Source organism: Hyla sarda, chromosome 5 (genome assembly GCF_029499605.1).
Source record: "Hyla sarda isolate aHylSar1 chromosome 5, aHylSar1.hap1, whole genome shotgun sequence".
NCBI classification, from domain to species: Eukaryota; Metazoa; Chordata; class Amphibia; order Anura; family Hylidae; genus Hyla; species Hyla sarda.
The window spans coordinates 165,912,900-165,934,486 of record NC_079193.1 but is presented as its reverse complement, the minus strand read 5'-3'; the positions used below and the strand labels follow the sequence as shown (position 1 = coordinate 165,934,486).

The following is a 21,587-nucleotide window of genomic DNA, read 5'->3' as shown; positions in this document are numbered from 1 at the left end:
CTACAGGCTCTGTACATCTATCAAAGAGGGACTAGAAGGGAAGGGCATGCCAGGCTGTGGCACTCAAGAAGCTTTGTTCTGCCTCATTGACCCTCGGCTGAGAAATGAAAAGGTAACTTTATAGTTTCCCAACAACTATCAGCTCCAGTAAAGGTATTGTTTGCCTTTATACACTGACAGCTATCCAACAGTGTCTGCAGTGCTTGGAAGCAAATAGAGTTAACAGATTCCCTTTAAATAAAGCATTCAGATCTTCTGTATTCAGTCTTTTTACATCTCTTTTTGTTTTCAGTGCACTGACAGACTGGAAAGGGACAGGCTCATCTTATTTTTAAACAAGCTGATTCTTAATAAGGTAGGTATCTCAGATATTGCAAAGTATTGTTAAAGGTGTACTCCGGTGGAAAACTTTTTTTTTTTTTTTTTAAATCAATTGGTGCCAGAAAGTTAAACAGATTTGTAAATTACTTCTATTCAAAATTTGCGGCTATATACTACAGAGGAAATGCTGACACATCTGTCCATTTTAGGAACTGTCCAGAGCAGCATATGTTTGCTATGGGGATTTTCTCCTGCTCTGTACAGTTCCTGACTTGGACAGAGGTGTCAGCAGAAAGCACTGTGGTTGTGACAGAAAATAAATCCAAAAAAAAAGAAAAGAATTTCCACCGTAGTATACAGCAGCTGATAAGTACTGGAAGGATTAAGATTTTTTATAGAAGTAATGTACAAATCTGTTTACCTTTCCTGCATCAGTTGATTTAAAAAAAAAAAAAGTTTTCCACCGGAGTACCCCTTTAATTTTGCTGCCAGATAATTTATCTGTACATTGTGTTATTACATTCTAGAAAAATGTGAAAGATGTTATGGACTCCAATGGAGTTAGGATCCTGGTTGATCTCCTTACCTTAGCACATCTTCACACCAGCAGAGCCACAGTTCCACTTCAGGTGAGTTACCCTGTAGAGCTTCAACATAACTATAGTATTTTATAATTTTAATCGGATGAACCCACAGAATAAAGTAACTGTGCCATTTTTGCCTTAAAGGGCAAACCCCCCTTTTTTGGGGGGGGGGGGGGAATGAAAGCAGGAATTACAAAGTACAATTGGCTGAGCAATAAACATGTTCTTACATGGCTCACTGGATTCCGAAGAGAAAAGACACACAAAAAATGAAAATGGGCTTTATCCTGAAGGGGTCAATCTCATCATTTTATCTATTTTTTGCCTATTTTTTGAATTGCACCCTCAACATGTATCTATTTTAGTAGTTATGATAAATTGCTTTATCCGTATAATTTGTGTATCTCTACATTGTGTTTGTATACACCATCTCATTTGAATCAGTAGTGGGAATGTTTTATAATCTTTAATTTCTTTTCATAGAGCAATGTCATTGAAGCATCTCCTGATATGAAGAGAGAGAGTGAGAAGGAATGGTATTTTGGCAATGCTGACAAGGAAAGAAGTGGTCCATACAGCTTTGTAGAAGTAGGTCATAATGTTCACAGTTTACATCCATGATTTAAGCTTTCTTATATTCTGGCAATTAAAATCATCCATTTAATAGTCAGTTGTGTGAATTGCTGAGACACCGACCTCCCTCTAGCAAATCTGAATGTCATTGTTATTTTGGCAGATGCAAGAATTCTGGACCAAAGGAGTGTTAACCCCGAAAACTCGCTGCTGGGCCCAGGGTATGGATGGTTGGCGCCCACTGCAAGTCATTCCTCAACTAAAATGGTGTTTGCTGGCAAGTGGACAAGCTGTCCTGAATGAAACTGATTTGGCCACTCTTATCTTAAATATGCTTATAACCACGTGTGGATACTTTCCTAGCAGGTAAATATTTCTGTATGTGTTCTACTTTCCACTTTCACTAAAATCCATTTTGCAGGAGAAGAACTAACAAATCCTAGATCTAAGGAGGTTTCAACTTAATGGGGTATTCCTGCTCTTTAAAAAAAAAAAAAAAAAAAATGTAATATGATGCTTAGGACCTTGCAAGAATAAACAATGTACCCCCAGTCTCCGGCTGGTCCCACCGCAGCCCTGGTTCGTCTGCTTCCAGGTCCCCAATGCTGGTCTTGTCAGCCTACTTCCGAGATGCTCGGAGCAGGACCTGACTGCTCAGATGATCTCTGGTCGCAGTAGTGTCCAGTATCTGCCAGTGAATGGCTGAGCGAGCAGGTTCTGCTCCAAGCGCTGGTCTTGGAAGCAGATCCCCCTCCCTCATGACCAGACACTTTTTAATACAGCGATCTGGAAGGCAGGGATGGTATATGCTGCCACTAGGAGGGTCACATTAAGAAAAAAAAAGTCTGCTCCTCCTGAACAGGATATATCTGCCCACTTGCACTGTGCTCTGTGGTTCTCCAGACTTGGCCTTTTCTTTTTTTCTTTCCCTCTTTATATACTAGTTGTGTATAGTTAGCCTGCGACAAAGGGGCACAGTGCATAATAGCTGTCTGGAGATGTCTGGGTAAGTGTGCAGCCGCCCACTCCCCCCATCCTCTGTGGATCCCTCTTCCATGTGGAATCTCTGGCATTATGTGCTAGCCTGGTACCTGGCTTTGGATTTCCAGCACCTCGATGCTTAGAGCCGTTTGCTCCGGCGTGCTGTAGTCCCTGCCACAGGTTCTCCCTCTTCAGCTGTGCTTATCCCACGCGATGCTTGAGATGTTCCTTCTTGGCCGCATGCTCCATTGGTCGAGCAGCCTGTTCACTCACTCAGCAGCTAGTCTCACAGTCTGATCCTTCCTGCACTGCTTCCATGTGGCTCACCCAGGAGGCATTAATGGAGCACGCAGCTGCGGCCTTCATCCGGGTCCGGCTTAGCTCCGCCCCTTTCCTCCAAATCTGCAGTCAGCTCAAAGTGTGTCATCAGGGGCATGTTATCCCTCCCCCTGCTATAGCTTGGCCCTATGAGCGCTTAGCACACCTTTTTTGAGGTCTCTTCCCTTTCTATGGGCCTTCTCTTTTCCTCTTGGCTGCTCCTCCTCCTCCTCTTGGGCAGCCAGAGGATTTTCAGCCCATGCGCAGCTTTGATCTTCTAAACACAGGAAACTGGGTAAGTTGTGCTTCTGTACTCTTTGCTTCCCTTCTTTTTTAGCCTGCTGGCTTCTATGTCCGATTCCAGGTCCAACATCCCCCACTGTAAGACAGCCCAGCCCCAGCCTCAGTTTCCTACTACTTCTACGCAGTTTGTAGAACTAAGATGTACTAAGTCCGCTCCCGGTCTCCAGCAACTAGCTCCCAGTTACCAAAGGTTCACTTCCATTTTCCTGTGGAGCTGCAGGCACGTCTTAGCCACCGATGCGAGCCTCCTCGGCTGGGGGGGGGGGGATGGGGGAGTCTTTAGGGACAAGACTGCTCAAAGTTGTTGGACATCTCAGGAAGCCCTCCTTCCCATCAATATGTTGAAGCTCTGGGCTATATTACTCTGCATTCAGCATTCGCGGACTCAAAGCCTTCCTTGTTCTCCTTCAGACAGACAACACGACAGCTGTGGCAAACTGTGGCCTTTCTCCTATGGTCTTTTCCGTGCTGAATTTTATGGCCTTTCTGCAGTCGGGACTGGGAGCTAGTCTTTCAAAGGGCAGGTTTCAGCACTCTTCTTCCTCGTCCAGAGCCCTCTGGCTTCCAACTCCCAGGTTCAGATCTTCATTCAAAGTGTTGCTATTGTTCTCCCACTCCAGCCTGGCACTTCAAATTGGTGCTGAATGCCTTACAAGGCTCTCATTTCGAGTCCCTTCAAGTCGTTTGTCTCCTGGAAGGTGGCAATCCTCGTTGTACACTTTGACCAACGAGTTTCTGAACTAGTGTCTCTCCCCTGTCGCCCTGCCTCATTCTTCACCAAGAAGTTATTTTCCCTGTTCCTTCCTTTCTCCTGAAGGTTGTTTACTGGTACCTTGTCCTGTTTTTGTTTTTTGCCCTGTTGTGGGGTTCTTTTAGGTATTTTCTTGTAGTGTTCTTCGAAAAACTTTCCTTTTGTTGGTTTGGCTACTCCTTCTGCTCCCTGACAAACTGGTTTAGCTCAGTGCCAGTGGGCGGTACATCCTGCTGAAGTGAGTCCAGGTAGTGTAAGAGCGGCAAGGGATTGAGCAGATTAATAACACCTTTTCTGTTATCTCTTACTTAGTACATCATCTGTATCAGGATTTATTATAATTTGCTTCGCTTCTGTTGAACACCACTGTACTTCTAGTAGCATAATCATTCTTTGCAGGTTGTAAATTTACTCACAGGGTTTTCTTAGGCCCCATTCTCACGGTGGAATTTCCGAACGGAATCCTGCAGAAAATTCTGCTTGAAAATTCTGAGGCAGCAGGCTCTCATTGTTTTAAATGGGATTCTGCTGCATCATTGGCATAATTTCCACGACAGAAACATCTGCTGCATAAATTCAAATGTTTCTGCAGAATCCGCTTGAAAATGCATTGCCATCCTTTCTGAGTGGTCCTAGCGCAAGCTTGGAATCTCACCATGTGAATGGGGCCTTATTGTTTAATACATTTTCCCTGGGTGTTATTAGTGCCATTTTGTGCAGGGCCATTTTAGAATGTGTTGGTTGATCTTGTAAATAAAATGTGTATTAGTAATAGGTAGTTGATGCAATAAAGCTGTCTTTTTGTTTCCCCCAGGGACCAAGACAATGCCATCATTAGACCACTGCCTAAAATAAAAAGATTGCTGTCAGACAACACTTGCCTTCCTCACATCACCCAGGTCAGATTTTGTCTGATGACCAGACCTCTATTTTTTTTTGTTTTAGTTTTTTTCCTTTTTGGGCTCTTACTCCCATCTACTTTTTTTTTTTTCATTTCTCAGTATATAAAATGCTATACAATGAAAAAAAGGTTTAGTAATATTTACTGGATCTAAACATTTTTTTTCACTGTTCATTGATTCTCCCCCCCCACCCCCCCCCCCCCCCCCCAAGCCCCTGCTGTGGTTTATTTGCTTTGCCTGAATGCAGTTGTGTTTCCATTTCATTCCTCAGCTTTTGCTGACGTTTGACCCCATCCTGGTAGAGAAGGTTTCCATATTGCTCTATCACATCATGCAAGACAACCCACAGCTGCCTCGTTTCTATCTCACTGGAGTGTTCTTCTTTATAATGATGTACACTGGTTCCAATGTGCTTCCTATAGCCAGGTAAGGAGACACTGAACAGGTGATACACCTACTCTAATGGTTAGTATTTGCACACAGACAACACCAGTTAGCACACACATCACCAGTTAGTGTGCCTAGAAAATTATATACAGTCATGGTCGTAAATGTTGTCACCCCTGAAATTCTTCAAGAAAATGAAGTATTTATCACAGAAAAGGATTGCAGTAACACGTTTTGCTATACACATGTTTATTCCCTTTGTCGGTATTGGAACTAAACCAGAAAAGGGAGGAAAAAAAGCTAATTGTCACACCAAACTCCAAAAATGGGTTGGAAAAAATTATTGGCACCCTTAACTTAACTTAATATATGGTTCCACCCTTTGCAAAAATAACTGAAATTAGTCCTTTCCTATAACCATCAATAAGCTTCTTTACACCTCTCAGCCGGAATGTTGGACTACTCTTCCTTTGCAAACTGCTCCAGGTCTCTCTTATTGGAAGGGCGCCTTTTCCCAACAGCAATTGTAAGATCTCTACACAGGTGTTCAATGGGATTTAAATCTGAAATCATTTTTGGCCACTTAAGAACTCTCCAGCGCTTTGTTGCCATCCATTTCTGGGTGCTTTTTGACGTATGTTTGAGGTCATTGTCCTGCTGGAAGACCCAAGATCTCAGACTCAAACCCAGCTTTCCGACACTGGGCTGTCCAGTGCGACCCAAAATCTGTTAGTAATCCAAAGAGTTCATGATGCCTTGCACACATTCATACACCCAGTGCCAGAGGCAGCAAAACAAACCCAAAACATCATTGAACCTCCACCATATTTCACTGTAGGTACTGTGTTCTTGTCTTTGTAGGCCTCATTCCATTTTCGGTAAACAGTAGAAGGATGTGCTTTACCAAAAAGCTCTATCTTGGTCTCATCTGTCCACAAGACATTTTCCCAGAAGCATTTTGGCTTACTTAAGTTCATTGTGGCAAAATGTAATCTCTCTTTTTAATGTCAGCAGTGTGGTCCTCCTGGGTCTCCTGCCACAGCGTTTCATTTTATTTAAATGTCGATAGTTCGCGCTGACACTGATGCTCCCTGAGCCTGCAGGACAGCTTGAATATCTTTGGAACTTGTTTGGGGCTGCTTATCCACCATCCGGATTATCCTGCGTTGACACCTTTCATAAATTTTTCTCTTCTGTCCACACCCAGGGAGATTAGCTACAGTGCCATGGGTTGCAAACTTCTTTATAATGTTGCGCACTTTGGACAAAGGCAAATCTAGATCTCTGGAGATGGATTTTGTAACCTTGAGATTGTTGATATTTTTCCACAATTTTGGTTCTCAAGTCCTCAGACAGTTCTCTTCTCCTCTTTCTGTTGTCCATGCTTAGTGTGGCATACACAGACACACGATGCAAAGACTAAGTGAACTTCTCTCCTTTTTCCTGCCTTCAGGTGTGATTTTTATATTGCCGACTCCGCTTACTTTCCCCCGGGGGAGTTTGAAGGAGCATCACATGCTTGAAACAATCTTATTTTCCACAATTTTGAAAGGGTGCCAATAATTTTGTCCAGCCCATTTTTGGAGTTTGGTGTGACATTGTCAAATTTGCATTTTCTCTCTCCCTTTTTTGGTTTAGTTCCCATACACGCAAAGGGAATAAACATGTGTATAGCAAAACATGTTACTGCAATCCTTTTCTATGAGAAAAACTTCATTATCTTGAAAAATTTCAGGGGTGCCAACATTTACGGCCATGATTGTATATATTGTGCTAATGTGTGAGTAAAATCAAAGGATGCAATTTTTTATGTAGTAAAATATGCTTTTTCTTTTCCTTTTGTTTTTCTTCAGATTTCTCAAGTACAGTCATACTAAACAAGCTTTCAGATCAGAAGAGGTATGCACACTTCGAAGCTAGAATCTGTAGTTTAAAGGGTTCTTTGGAGTATTATATACACCTTAGTTATGCCAAGGGTGGAATAAAAGATGCTTGAAAAAATGTACTCGCCTGCTGCCGGTCAGGCATTGCTGGTCCCCTTTAATCCATGCTTTTGGCAAATTTTTTTGCGCCATGATCTGTAGTTTTTATGTGTACAATTTTTGCTTTGATGGGACTTTTTGAGTGCTTTTTTATAATTTTTTTCTGCTATATGAAGTTAATAAGTCAGTATTTTTGGTGTTTGATATTTTTTTACGTTTACGCCGTTTAGCAAGCGGGATTATTTAAAATATCTTTATTCTTTTTTTTATATTTTTTATTCTTTTTTTGTTCAATCGGAAAATAAGGGTAATTTTACTTTTTTTTTTTTTTTTATAAGGGGAGGGGGTTTTATATAATTTTAGAAACATTTACTTTTTTTTACACTTTAAGTCTCCAAAGGGGACCTTGATATGCAATCATTAGATTGCATTTACTGTATAAGGCTACAGGAGGCAGGTAAAGGGGACCCTCCTGCTCAATTTTAGCTCACGGGAACCCTTCCAATCTTGTCAAGGGGGTTCTGTGAGCCCCTCTGAGTTACCAATGAACTTTTTTTTTCACTTTACACTTAGTGATCGGCATTGATGACAGTGTCTAAAGGATTAATGACTGACAGAGGTGGAATCGCCACTCCCTGTCATTAGCAGTGAGTGTCCGGCTAATGATAGTAGCTGACACTCACTGTTCTTAAACGAGCACAGCTCCTGCACTCGCTTCAAAGCGGCTTAAGGATTCAGGACGTGCAGGTATGCCCTTGTTCCTTAAGGAGAAATGTGGCGCTAAACTTTTAACTCCAAGAGTGCCCAGGCTGCAAAAATAAAAATTTTAACTCCCTTCCTACGTTTCCCCGTTGCGCCTAGTTCCTCCGCAGCTGCTAGTCTTCATGCCTCGGCCGGTGATAGGCGCACTGTAATGTAAGAAGCCCGGGCCGCAGGGAGAAGGCGGGGCCTAAGCTTCTTATGACAGTGCGCTCAGCCTATCACAAGCCGAGGCGGGACATCAATGTGGCCGGCGATACGCTGACCGCAATGTGACATTCTGAGCCTAAGAAGCATGAAGACGAGCAGCTGCAGAGGTACGGGATGCAACGGGGGAACAAGGAAGGTGAGTTAAAGCTTGTTTTTTTTTTTTTTTTTTTTTTGGAGCTTAGGCACTATTGGACTTAAAAGTTTAGTGCCGCATTTCTCCTTTAACAGATTAATCATACAAATTTATATACAAAATGCTTTTTTTTTTTAAAGTAGTTATATAGAACAAAAATACAAAATAAATAGACTATCACTTTATTTGTATGGACAAGTAGAAAAAAGATGTAAAAGTGCACTGTGTAGAAATAGAAAACTCCAGGCTTGCAATTTGTCTTTTTTTTTTATTTTTATTTTTTTTAAATTTTGCCCCACAAATAATTTTTGGGGTTTTACTGTAGATTTTGTGGTTAAATGAATTAAGTACTACAAAGTAAAAATGATGGTGCAAAAAACAAACCTCATATGAGATTATAGGTGGAAAATTAACCCCTTAAAGGCCAAGGGTGTACATGTATGCCCTGAGTCCGCTCTGTTTCTATAAGGCAGGGTCACACCGTGACCCCGCATCATAGCGGGTCCGGACCGGCCTCTAACAATGGCCAGGACCTGTGGCTAATAGTGCGTGTCACCGATAGCGGTTCCACGCGGTGTTCAAAGTTGATCGCTGCATTTAAAGTTGTAAAAATGCACCCCCAGGAGCTTAGTCGGGCTGATGGTGACCATCGCAGTGAAACCGCGATGTCCCAATCAGCTAGGATGCATCAGGAGGGTCCCTTACCTGTCTCCCATCGCCGAATGACTGCTCCTTGCCTGAGATCCTGGCAGGAGCAGTCAAGCTGCAGAATCACTGATCAATGTTATCCTATGGGATAACAATGATCAGTGTGTGCAATGTTATAGTTCCTACAGGGGGCTATAACACTGCATAAAAAAAGTAAAAAAACTAAAAATAAAAAAATAAGTTAATAAAGATCATTTAACCCCTCCCCTAATAAAATTCCGAATCAACCCTCCTTTTCACATAGCTAAACTGCATGGTCAATGGCATACATGCAAAATAATTCCAAAGTCCAAAATAGCGTATTTTTGGTCACTTTTTATATCATAAACATTTTTATAAAAAGTGATCAAAAAGTCTGATAAAAACTAAAATGGTACCGTTAAAAACTTGAGATCACGGCGCAAAAAGTGAGCCCTCATACCATACGCGGAAAAATAAGTTATAGGGGTCAGAAGATGTATACATTTTCCTGCATGTAGTTAGGATTTTTTTCAGAAGTAATACAAAATAAAACCTATATTAGTAGGGTATCATTTTAATCGTATGGACCTACAGAATAAAGATAAGGTGTAATTTTTTCTGTTTCACTGTAGATTTTGGGGTAAAATGACTGATGTCATTACAAAGTAGAATTTGTGGTGCAAAAAATAAGCCATCATAGGGATTTTTAGGTGCAAAATTGAAAGGGTTATGATTTTTAAAAGATAAGAAGGAAAAAACTAAAGTGCAAAAACTGAAAAACGCTTGGTCCTTAAGGGGTTAAAAGCGTCATGGCTATTAGAAGGTGAGGATGAAAAGACAAAAGTGAAAAATCCCGGGGGCGTGGTTTGCATGGCTGCCTGAGTGGACATGCTCGCAGTGAGCTCCTGCCATCCTGCTCTTCTATCCTGTTGCATCCCCTCCATCCTGCTGAATTAAGGGGTGCTATCCCCCTATCCCCCCCCCCCTGCACGTTAGGGCACCTATTGGTGGCGATATTAGGAGCTGTGCCGGACATTGTGGGTGTGCTGTGCGCCCTGCTTTAGGTAGGCCTTGCAGCCCCATCCTTGCCTGACTGCTGCCTGCCCGGATTGCTGCATACAGCCCTACGCCTGAGCGCTGCTCCTGAAGACCGGCGCTGAAGGGCTGCTCCTAATGACCTGCGCGGCCATTGGTGGTGGAGATCCCCTCACCTGTCTGGGGCACCGCTGGGGCTGCTTGTTGCGGCCTCTTCCATCCGTCCGCCAGCTTGGGCCTCCGGATCCTGGGATTTGCTTTCCACCCCTGCTGCTAGCAGAGCCGGTGGACTCTCCAGCGGAAGCCACAGACCGGAGCAGCTGCGCAGCTGTGGGATTGCCGGCGGGTGCTGGTGCATCCTGTCTTACGGACCCGGAGCGGTGGTAGAGGTGAGGCTAGAGTTGCGGCATGGGCCGTCCCTTTTAAGATCTGCGTGGCCTATCTGTCCCCTAGGGAGCCTCCACTATCGGGCTCTGGACTTGGTTCTACGGCTCACCAGAGAGAAACAGACCATTAATGTGGACGGCCGTGTTATTTCCTCCTTCCCTGACTTCTCAACGGAAGTGCAGAAGACTCGTGCCTCGTTTGATGTCAAGAAACGGCTGTGTGCATTGAAGGTGCAGTACTCTATGTTGTACCTGGCTAGATTTGGTGTGGTTGCTATGGGCACTAACCACTTCTTCGAGGGGGTGGATGCGGCCATCCGCTAGTTGGACGCCCACGAGTCTCAGTTACGCCAGACGGCACATATGGGCTCTCCGCGCCCTGCCCCGGACTGAACTGTTCCTTTCGCCTATGCTGCTTATTACCAGATGGACTGTTCTATTCTATGGCTAACATGCTGTTTATTCCATAATGTTCTTTAATGCCTTTTTTCTTAGGATGGGTCACATTGTTTGCATTAGATACTCTTGTACTGCGTATTACCCAGTGGACTGCTGTTCCTGATTCTACTATTGTTATGCTATTTTTTCTTCTGCATAGTCCTATATTGTGTATTCTGATGGGATACATTACTAGCTCTGGGTTCTGATAGCGTTATTCTTTTTTTTATTGGGGTGGGGGGTTACTGGTCCTTATTTTGTGGGGGTATTTCTTTTGACTGATTTCTTGAGGGATGAGTAGATCACTGTTTTACTGCGGGAATGTTCTTACTGTTTATTTGCTATGTGTGGTTGGTTGACTGCATTCTTCCTGTATGTTCTCACTCTGGTCTGTACTTATGTTTCTCCATTCTGTGTTGTTGGATGGATGTTCCTATATGTTCTGGAGAGTGATACTGACTGGCGTGAACATATTGGCGCCACCTGGTACCGCATGCCACAGTGTTGTGTGTGGCTGAGTTTTTTGTTTTGCGGTGTTTGTCTAGTTTGTTTTCAGTCTCTCTCCCTCCCTTCTGGCACATTGCTTGTCTTTCTTAACTGTGAGTGTGTTTGCTGGTCATCTCTGGGGACCTATGGTCCTTTGTGTTCATCCCTACTCTTCCCTGTTTGATGGTGGTGTTTAATGTTTTAGGCTGGAATGTCCGGGGACTTGGAGAGGTTGCTAAATGCTATGCCATATTTAATTCAGTGAGGCAGTTCCAACCTGCTATATGGTGTCTGAGACCCATTTGACGGCAGAAAATACTGCGGACTTCCATAAAGCATAGGTTGGTTATTCTTATTATTCTACATACTCCTCTCATGCTAGGGGAGTCAGTATTTTAGTTCACAAGTCCATTCCCTTTAAGGCGGTCTCATCGGTTATTGATCCAGATGGGCGATTTATATGTCTGGTTTGGGAAGTGTCTCACCAACTACTCATCCTTGTATGTGTCTACATCCCTCCTCCATACAGTAGTGCTGTATTACAATGTATCTTATCTATAGTGTCTGGGTTCCCTATGGCTCCTCTCCTTTTTTGTGGGGATTTTTTTCAAGTGGTGGACGCTTCTTTAAATACATTTTAGGGACTCCGGGCCCCCCCTTCCTCTAGGCCTACTGGCCTGGCTAGAATGTTGGGTGAGTTGACTTAATGGATCTGTGGCATCATCGTAATCTGACTACTAAACAATATTCTTGCTACTCTGCAACTCATGGGACTCTTTACAGAATTGATCTGGCTATTGGTAGTGTTGATATGGTGGGTCTGGTGCGGGAGGTTGCGTGCTTGGCATGAGGTTTATCTAATCACTCTACTGTCTGCCTAAAATTGCAGGTACAATGGGACGTTGAGGTGAGCGCCCGCCGTGGAGGTTGAACCCGTTCTGGCTACAATGGCTGACTATGGCAGAGATTGTAGGTGTAGAATTTAGGAGTTTTAGGGAGGTCATGAAGGGATAAGGACATTTTGCGGGTGATGTTGGCTTTTTATCAGGATGCATACTCATCCAAGACTGTTTGTTCTGAGGCAGACTTGGAGGACTATGTGGCATGGGTGTCTCTACCATCTCTTTCTCCGGAGCAGAGGGGTGAGCTAGACACGGATATCTCTCTGGAAGAATTGGAACTAGCCTTAAAAGATGCTGCTAATGAGAAGTCCCCGGGCCCCAACAGTCTGCCAAGTGAGGTGTATAAACAATTTCAGCTGGTATTCGAGGCAGCGGTGGAGGAGGGTGCTTTGCCAAGTTCCATGATGGGGGCGATCGTCGTGCTCCTTCCAAAACCTGGTAAGGACCTGTTATGTGCAGGCTCCTGTAGACCTATTTCTCTCCTATGTGCTGATGTGAAGCTGCTGGCTCGATAACTCGCTAACAAACTGGCTAAGGTTGTCTTATCACTAGTTCATGGGTACCATACTGGCTTTATGCCAGGTAAATCTACCGTAGACAATATCCGTAGAGTTTATCTTAACTTGCAGATGTCACAAGAGGGGGCCGGTGCTAGGTCGCTGGTTTCATTGGACGCTGCCAAGGCCTTTGATAGCGCCGATTGAAACTATCTGTGGCGGGCTTTGAGATCTATGGGTTTTGGACCTTGGTTTCTCGCTTGTGTTCAATTGTTGTTTAACCCTGTTGCCTGTGGATGGTCAGCTATCGGAGCCCTTTCGGTTGCAGAGGGGCACGCGGCAGGGGTGCCCCCTGTTGCCTCTGCTCTTTGCATTAGCTATTGAGCCTTTGGCTTGCCTCATTAGGTCTTCCGTTAGTATGTTGGGGTTTTGGTATCAGTCCATTGAGGAGCAGGTGGCGCACTATGCGGATGGATATGTTGCTGTTTTTGGGAGATACTCTCCTTGGCTCCTGTCATGTCTATTATCTCTGACTTCGGTTCATATTCTGGTCTGTTAATTAATTGGGACAAATCTGTACTGATTCCTCTTGACTGTCTACCCCGGATGAGAGGTGGGTTGTTTGTATGTGTGTTATTTTGTTTTTGTGTTCATAAAAAAGCTTGAATAAAAATTATCTGATTTAAAAAAAAATAATAATAAATAAATAAAAAGGTGAAAAATCCCTGCGCCCTTAAGGGACTATAGAAGTACTCCTGTGGCTCAGCGAATCATTGGCTAAGCAACAATGTAACATACTGAGCCCAATCGTCTTCTTGGTGCCAGGGCTCCATACACGACATTGCTGTTCAGCCAATCAATGTCCAAGGCGGGACATTGCTTTGGCCAGCTACAACGTATTGACCACAGGGAACCAGGAAGAGGAGGGCATGGAGACCGCAGCGGGACAATGGAGGCACTGGGGGAGCAGCAGGATGGTAAGTAGATGTTTGTTTAACCCCTTAATGAGTACCTATCATGAACTAAACTGTCCCTAATCCCCCCCCCCCAATCTGTCCCTGACTCTACCTGACACTAAGCCTGCGTTTGTTTGTTTTCTGAACACCCCCTATGTACCTTTTTAGTGTTCTGATTTTCCCAGCTCACTTTGCTGCCCGTGTGGAGGGAGGAAGGGGGCGTGGCCTGGCAGGAGCAACATCATGTGAAGCCTTGCTGGGCTCACTTCTGCCCTTCCTCCTCTATAGTAATGTCCATATGACATTATTGACCCTCTCCTGTCGGCATACGAACATGACTGCTATAGTAATGTCCATATAACAATATTGACCCTCGCCTGCCCCTGTAGTGACATCACTGACCCCGCGCTCCTCACATGCTTTCTGCTCCTCCGGTCAGATTCACACTACAGTCAAGGGAGGCTGAGGTCAGCTGATGATCGTCATGACAACTGTACAATGTCGTTTTTTTTTTTGTTTTTTTTTATATATATATATATATATATATATATATATATATATATATATATATGATAACTTTATTGCTTTCCTTAGTACTTTCATGGGCCCCGCTGCTGGAGCCTGATGACGCTCTGCTCCGGGCACAGTGCTCACTCCTGCCTTTCTGATTGACAGGCAGGGAGCTGTGCTGTGCTTGCTTGTCAGCCAAGCTGACTGAGATTTCGGACTCGTGCACAAGGCCGGCAAGAGTCCAAAATCTCTGAGAGACAGACATGTTGGGAGACCCCTAGTGGCCGTATTTTAGATTGAAAAATAAATATATAAATGAACATTTTAGGTAATCACATTAAATTAGAAATTTGTTAGGCAGACATTAATTAACAATATATTAAAAGTTTTTTTGATGACAGGTACTCTTTAAGGACTCAGGGTTTTTCTGTTTTTGCATTTTAGTTTTTTCCTGATCACCTTCTAAAAATTGTAACACTTTAAATTTTGCACCTACAGATCCATGTGAGGGCTTATTTTTGCACCACCAATTGTACTTTGTAATGACATCAATCCTTTCACCACAAAATTTAGGGCGAAACCAGAAAAAAAATATTTGTATGGCAAAATTGGGAAAAAAAATGCCATTTTGTAACTTTTGGGGGCTTCTGATTCTACGCAGTGCACTTTTCAGTAAACATTTTACTTTACTATTTTACTATTATTTTACTATTTAAAAAAAAATAGAACTACATGCACCAAAATTAGTATGTTTAAAATTGTCATCTTCTGACCCCTATAACCTTTTTATTTTTCCATATACAGAGATGTATGAGGGCCTTTTTTTTTGCGCTGTGATCTGAAGTTTTTATTGGTACCATTTTTGTCTTGATGGGACTTATTAATCACTTTGTATACCTTTTTTTTTTAAGGTATACAAAGTGACCAAAAATATGCAATTTTGGATTTTGGAATTTTATTACGTTTACGCCAATGACTGTGTGGTTAATTAACATATTTTTATAGAATGGACATTTACACACGTGGCAACACCACATATGTTTATTTTTGTTTTACATATATATATTTTCTTTTCTCTATCGGCTTCATTGGGGGGCACAGACCTTGGATATATGCTGCTGTCTCTAGGAGGCTTGACACTATGGTAACCAAAAAGTCGGTTCCTCCCAGCAGGATATACCCGCCTCCAGGCCACTGAGCTAATCAGTTTTAGCTTAGTGTCTTAAGGAGGTGGACACTGGTCTGGTGTTCTCCAGACCAGGTCTCATATTTTTTAGATTTAGGGTTAGTGCTTTATTCCTTTTTCTTTCTGTTTTTAGGTGGGGACTCGGGAACTACGGTTCACTGTTTCCCCATTGCGAGAGGTGGCAGGCATCTTGGATGTACTGTTAACCCCCTCTCACCAACGGTCAGCACTTGGGGTTGTACCTCATGGGTCCGGGGCCCCCTGCCTCCCTGTTTGCCCCGCTATGAGCTTGGCTTGCTGCAGGTGACAATGCTGACTGAAGACTACATTTTGAAGACTTCTTTAGGTAAGTTCTTCAGCACAGGTGAGTATTTTTCTCTCCTTAGGTCTTGCAACAGCTGTAGACCCCTGATTTGGCCACCATCCTTGCTGAAGCTGAGGCTGGCCATGGGATACTTTATTCTTCCCTATTTTTTATTATATGGGGGAGCAGTGTGTCTGAGGCAGTGTGTTCACAGTAAGGGGCACTTTATCTGGGCAGTCTGTGTGGGATGTATGTGCCACAGGCTTCTTCCTGCGGCGTGCGCGCTGTTTTACTTCGTTTTCGGCAGCTGCGGCTGCCGACGGCACTTCGCCCGCTCCGTCCCCCGGGCACATAGGCGCTCACTACAGGCGGCGTGTGCGCTCAGGGTTCGGAGCGGGCGCCAATACTAAGTCTCTCTGTATTCTTCTGCGGCCCGGCGGACGTTAGCTCTGCCCACCAGGCCGCATAAGCGCTTCAGTAGCGCGAACTGAGCCACCAATCAGCGCTGTGCGCGCGTTTGGGGCCATGCAGGGGCCAATCACAGCGCCCCTGCATCTGACCCGGCCCCTTCCTTCTATTGGCTTGCGTCTCTTTCTCTCTCTTCACAGCCTCGGTGCGGAGTTCTCCTCACAGCAGCTGCCAAGGGACACAGACTTGGGTGAGACTGTTAATTTTTTTGCTTTGTCCGTGCCCAGAACTGTCCCTCCCTCAAAACAGATATATTGTATATTAGTTACTCATTACCACTCTGGCTCCCCTGAGCCACGTACCCGGTCGGAGTCTCCCTCTTCTAGGGCTGCCTCCACTCTTTCGCACTCTCCTGGAGAGCTGGCAGATGAGGTTTCCGATTCGTGATCCGATTCAGAGGACCGTTCGGACTCAGTGGACATTGTGAACTCATTGGTTACGGCCATAAGAGACACCTTTAACCTAGAGGACCCAGGAACTTCGGATGTAGCTCCAGAAGTATCCTTTCCTCGTGCCCGACCGGCACCCAAAGTGTTTAGCTCTCACACTGAATTTGATGCCATTGTAGAATCTGCCTGGAAGCACCCCGAGAAGAAGTTTAAGGGACTGAAGAAAATTCAAGCGCGATATCCTTTCGCCAAGGACCTCGTCTCTAAGTTGACTTCCTCTCCATCGGTGGATCCTCTGGTTTCCTGCCTCTCTAAGCTACTACTTTGCTGCTGGCGGATGCAGCTGCCTTCAAGGATCCAGCAGACAAAAAGGTTGAGTCTTTAGCGAAGTATGCCTTTGAAGCAGCGGGTTCCTCCCTGCTTCCCACCTTCGCCTCCACCTGGGTGTCTAAGGCCCTTTCGTTTTGGTATTCCAAACTCCGTCAGGGCATTCTTTCGGGATCTCCCCCGGAAGAACTGTCTGCTCTGGCCCTCCAATGTTCCAAAGCTGGAGACTTTCTGTGTTCTGCTTCCTTTCACTAAGCTTGCTGCGCTGCCTTTGCCACCGGTAATCTAGTGGCCCTCCGTCGTTCCATTTGGCTTAAAGCATGGAACGCGGATGTTGCATCTAAGAAGTCTCTCACCGAGATTCCTTTTGCCGTTTCCCGACTTTTCGGCAAGCGCCTGGATGAGATTATCTCTGAGGTGACAGTTGGTAAGAGCTCTTTATTACCTCAAAACAAGTCTAGCACTTCCTTCCGCAGAAAGTCTTTCTTCCTTTCAGACTTCTGGCCCCTCTAAAGGGTCCAGCCAGGAGCCTTCGTGTGACAAGAAGGTCCCCTTCTTCAAGGCGCGTCCCTCATGGAAGTCGGACACCAACCATTCCGGCCGTTTTGCGGCTAAACCGGGCAACCGCAAACCCACTTCTGCATGAAGGGACGCCCCCACCTGCAGTTTTTTCTCGGGTGGGAGGTTGACGCTTACTCTTTCGAGACGTTTGGACCACGCACATTCAGGACTCCTGGGTCAGGGACGTGGTGTCCAACTGACACCGGATAGAATTTGCCTCCCTTCCGAGGGATCGTTTCTTTCAGTCCCGTGCTCCCCGATCCCCTTCACTTGCGAGGAAATTTCGGGAGGCTCTGCAGTCCCTTCTTATCGAGGGTGTCATTGTCCCGTTTCCTTCAAGGGAACGCTTTTGGGGTTTGCGATTCTTGCCTGCTTTAGGGCCACCCTGTCCGTGTCCAGTCGGACAACGCCACGGTCGTGGCATACATCAATCGGCAGGGCGGCACTCGCAGCTCAGCGGCCATGTCCGAGGTGACAAAGATCCTCATCTGGGCAGAACACAATGTTTCAGCCATTTCGGCGATTCACATTCCGGGAGTGCTCAACTGGGAAGCGGAAGTCCTCAGCCGACCCCGGAGAGTGGTCTCTTCTTCCGGAGGTGTTCGCACAGATCTGCGACCTCTGGGGGAGCCCAGACGTGGATCTCTTCGCGTCTCGACACAACCGGAAAATTCTGACGTTTGTGTCAAAGTCCAGGGACCCCCTGGCTCTAGCAGTGGATGCCCTAGTGATTCCGTGGTCGGGCTTTGTCCTGCCCTATCTGTTCCCTCCCCCTCCTTCCCAGGGTTCTGAGGAAGCTCAAGATGGAAGTAGTCTCCGCCATTCTGGTGCTCCAGACTGGCCCCGAAGGGCATGGTACGCCGACGTGGTCTGGCTTCTGGACGACGTTCCGTTCCGTCTTCCACTTCGTCCAGACCTACTGTCACAGGGTCCCCTTTGCCACCCCAATTTACAGTCGCTGCATTTAACGGCGTGGCGGTTGAGACCGCGGTTCTAAGGGCCCGCGGTTTCTCTTCCCAGGTAATTCACACCATGCTCAGGGCTCGCAAGCCCTCCTCTGCGAAAATTTATCACCATACCTGGCGGTCTTACTTTCGTTGGTGCGAAACTCAGACCTTTTCTCCAGTTACCTTTTCCCTTCCCCGTCTCCTCTCCTTTTTGCAGTCAGGGTTGGAACAAGGGCTGGCTCTCAGCTCCCTTAAGGGTCAGGTTTCGGCCCTTTCCATTCTCTTTCAGCATCCTCTTGCTTCCAATTCGCATGTCCGGACCTTCCTTCAGGGCGTGGCATACGCTGTCCCTCCTTACCGGTCCCCTTCTCCCCCTTGGGACTTGAACTTAGTTCTAGGTGCTCTCCAAGACGCACCTTTTGAGACGCTTAGGGAGGTTCCTCTTCACCTCCTATGCTGGAAGGTGGCTTTTCTTATAGCCATAACTTCCATTAGGAGAGTATCTGAACTGACAGCTCTCTCCTGCCGTTCTCCTTTCCTGATAATTCATCAGGACAAGGTTGTTTTCCGGCCGGATCTGTCCTTCTTACCTAAGGTCGCTTCGGCTTTTCATCTCAACGAGGACATCCTCCTTTTGTCCCGCTCCTTCTCATCCCAGGGAGCGCTTACTCCACAAATTGGATGTGGTACGGGCTGTTCGGACTTATCTTTCTGTCACATCTTCCTTTTGTCAGTGCTATTCTTTCTTCGTCCTTACGGAAGGTCGTCGAAAGGGACAGCCTGCCACCATTTCTCGGTGGATCCGATGTGCTATTTCGGAAGCTTACCGCTGCAAGGGGAAGATCCCACCCTTCAGGGTTTTGGCTCATTCCACCCGTTCTGTGGGGGCATCCTGGGCTCTCCGAAACAGATCTGTAAAGCGGCCACCTGGTCGTCTTTACACACTTTTTCGAGATTCTACCAAGTTCATACTTTCGCATCGGCTGATGCTAGTCTGGGCCGTAAAGTGTTCCAGGTGGCGGTGGTACAGCCGACTGCCTGACCTTTTTTCTCTGCCCGCCCAAGGGACGGCTTTGGTACGTCCCAAGGTCTGTGTCCCCCAATGGAGCCGATAGAGGAAAGGAGATTTTTTATGCTTACAGTAAAATCTCTTTCAACGAAGGATCCATTGGGGGACACAGCTCCCGCCCTTTTCTGGGGTTCCTATTCGATTTTCTGTCCGAGGGAATGTTCAGTTATTTTTTTCTTCTGGTTCTCGGACAGTTCATGTTTTTTTTTCCTTTGACCTGTCGGTCTCCTATTGCTCTGGGACTAAAACTGATTAGCTCAGTGGCCGGGAGGCGGGTATATCCTGCTGGGCGGAGCTGACTTTTTGGTTACCATAGTGTCAAGCCTCCTAGAGACAGCAGCATATACCCAAGGTCTGTGTCCCCCCAATGGATCCTTCGAGAAAGAGATTTTACTGTAAGCATAAAAAATCTCCTTTTTTTTTTATGGGAAAAGGGGGGTGATTCAAACTTATTCAGAAAGGGGTTAAATCACATTTATTTACTTTTTTTTTTTTTAGCCTCCATAATGGACTATTACATGCAATCCTTTGATTGCATACACTGAACAATACTATGCCATAGCATAGCATTGATCAGTGTAATCTGTGCTCGATTGCTCCAGCCTGTATCTCGGGCTTGGAGCAATCAAACGCCGATCGGACAGGGAGGAGCAAGGTAAGGCTCCTCCCGCTGTCCTCTCAGCTGTTTCGGCTGCCTCGATTTCACCACGATGGTCCCGAACAGCTCTGCTGAGCTAACCGGCAGTATTTTGTCCTGGGTTTAGATGCCGCGATCAGCTTTGATCATGGTGTCTAAAGGGTTAATACCGGACATCATCCCGATCGGCGATGTCCCATATTAGCCGTGGGTCCTAGTCGCTGATAGCAACCGGGACCTGCTAGGTATGAAGCGCGCTCAGCTCCTTAGCGCGCTTCACATAACTGGAGCTGGCACAGGATGTAAAAATACGTCCCGTGTCGCTAAGGGGTTAAAATGGGCAGAATGTTGCTAAAACCCACCCCCAACACAGGGTGAAATTGAAAGTTAATCTGGTTTCTTTCTTGTAATATAAAATAAGAAATGGAAGCTATAGATATTTATTTATGAAACTGTAGGACCCTGATAACGAAGATGCAGTCCTTTAAGTATGTTTCATATGAAGGTTCATTGGGAGTTGTTTTTGATTATGTTTGTCCCCATAAATGTAGTATAGTTAGGTGCATGTTACAACATAGGAGTGTTAGATTAAAGTTTGGGAGACTTGAAAAGTTATTTATATCTGTTTGTAGTCTATTTATTTTTTTGTGTTTCTCTACTCTCCTGTTATATATAAGGGTTTACCACACTTTCTGAAAGAAAGTTACTGCTTCCTGACTATGAAACAGATATGTAGGCTTGAGCAACTGTTTTTTAGATTTGTCTTTCTATAATAAATATACATTTACCTGGCATTAATGATTTTTTTGTTTCAGAGTAAAGGAACAGACATCTTCCAACGAAGCATCCTTGGTCACATTCTCCCTGAAGCTATGGTATGCTATCTAGAAAACTATGAGCCAGAAAAATTTTCTGAGATTTTTCTTGGAGAGTTTGATACCCCAGAGGCTATTTGGAGCAGTGAAATGAGGTATGCATATCAATACAATCTAGATATACTCATATGCGTATTTTCACAGCCCTGAAATCAAAGTCTAATTGATTAGCACACACTGATCTAGATTGTGCCCTCTAAGTCTACAAAAACTAGTCAGACCAGTGGCATGGACAATTTGAATTGTGGATGCTATTAAACCTCTTTTTGTTGAATGCATTTACGTGTATCATATGCCTTTTTTTGCATTAGCTGAAGGTGCTTCTCATGTGTTCCCGGCATCTTAGATTTTCATTTTCCTTTTAATGCATAGTATATTTGTTTTCATACTCAAACCTTTTAATTGTTGATGAATTTCAGACGACTCATGATTGAGAAGATTGCTGCCCACTTAGCTGATTTCAGCCCCCGACTTCAGAGTAACACAAGAGCACTTTACCAATACTGCCCTATTCCAGTCATCAATTATCCGCAACTGGAGAATGAGCTGTTCTGCAACATCTACTACCTGAAACATTTCTGTGACACATTCAGATTTCCGAATTGGCCAATTAAGGATCCTGTAAGTTACAAACATGTTTTGTTGTCTGTTTTGTATGAAAAATGTAGTTATAGAATATTAAGAAGGGCTCGTTCACATAGACAAGAAATGTTTTGTTTTGTTTTTTCTGCACCAAAAATG

The 21,587-nt window shown here is 44.9% G+C and overlaps 1 protein-coding gene across 4 annotated transcripts in view; it reads left to right on the top strand.

Annotated features, from left to right (window-relative positions):
- The window catches only part of DNAJC13 (DnaJ heat shock protein family (Hsp40) member C13), a 244,401-nt gene that overhangs the window by 150,541 nt on the left and 72,273 nt on the right, over positions 1 to 21,587 (top strand). For all 4 annotated transcript variants that reach the window (XR_008844053.1, XM_056520651.1, XM_056520650.1 and 1 more), the window contains 9 exons: positions 293 to 355; positions 849 to 950; positions 1,389 to 1,493; positions 1,642 to 1,844; positions 4,646 to 4,730; positions 5,005 to 5,159; positions 6,974 to 7,019; positions 20,787 to 20,941; positions 21,266 to 21,467. Coding sequence is in view for 3 of the 4 variants with exons in the window: in XM_056520651.1 (XP_056376626.1) it covers positions 293 to 355; positions 849 to 950; positions 1,389 to 1,493; positions 1,642 to 1,844; positions 4,646 to 4,730; positions 5,005 to 5,159; positions 6,974 to 7,019; positions 20,787 to 20,941; positions 21,266 to 21,467 (1,116 nt within the window). In the remaining variant the exon portion in view is untranslated. The remainder of the gene's footprint in view (positions 1 to 292; positions 356 to 848; positions 951 to 1,388; positions 1,494 to 1,641; positions 1,845 to 4,645; positions 4,731 to 5,004; positions 5,160 to 6,973; positions 7,020 to 20,786; positions 20,942 to 21,265; positions 21,468 to 21,587) is intronic.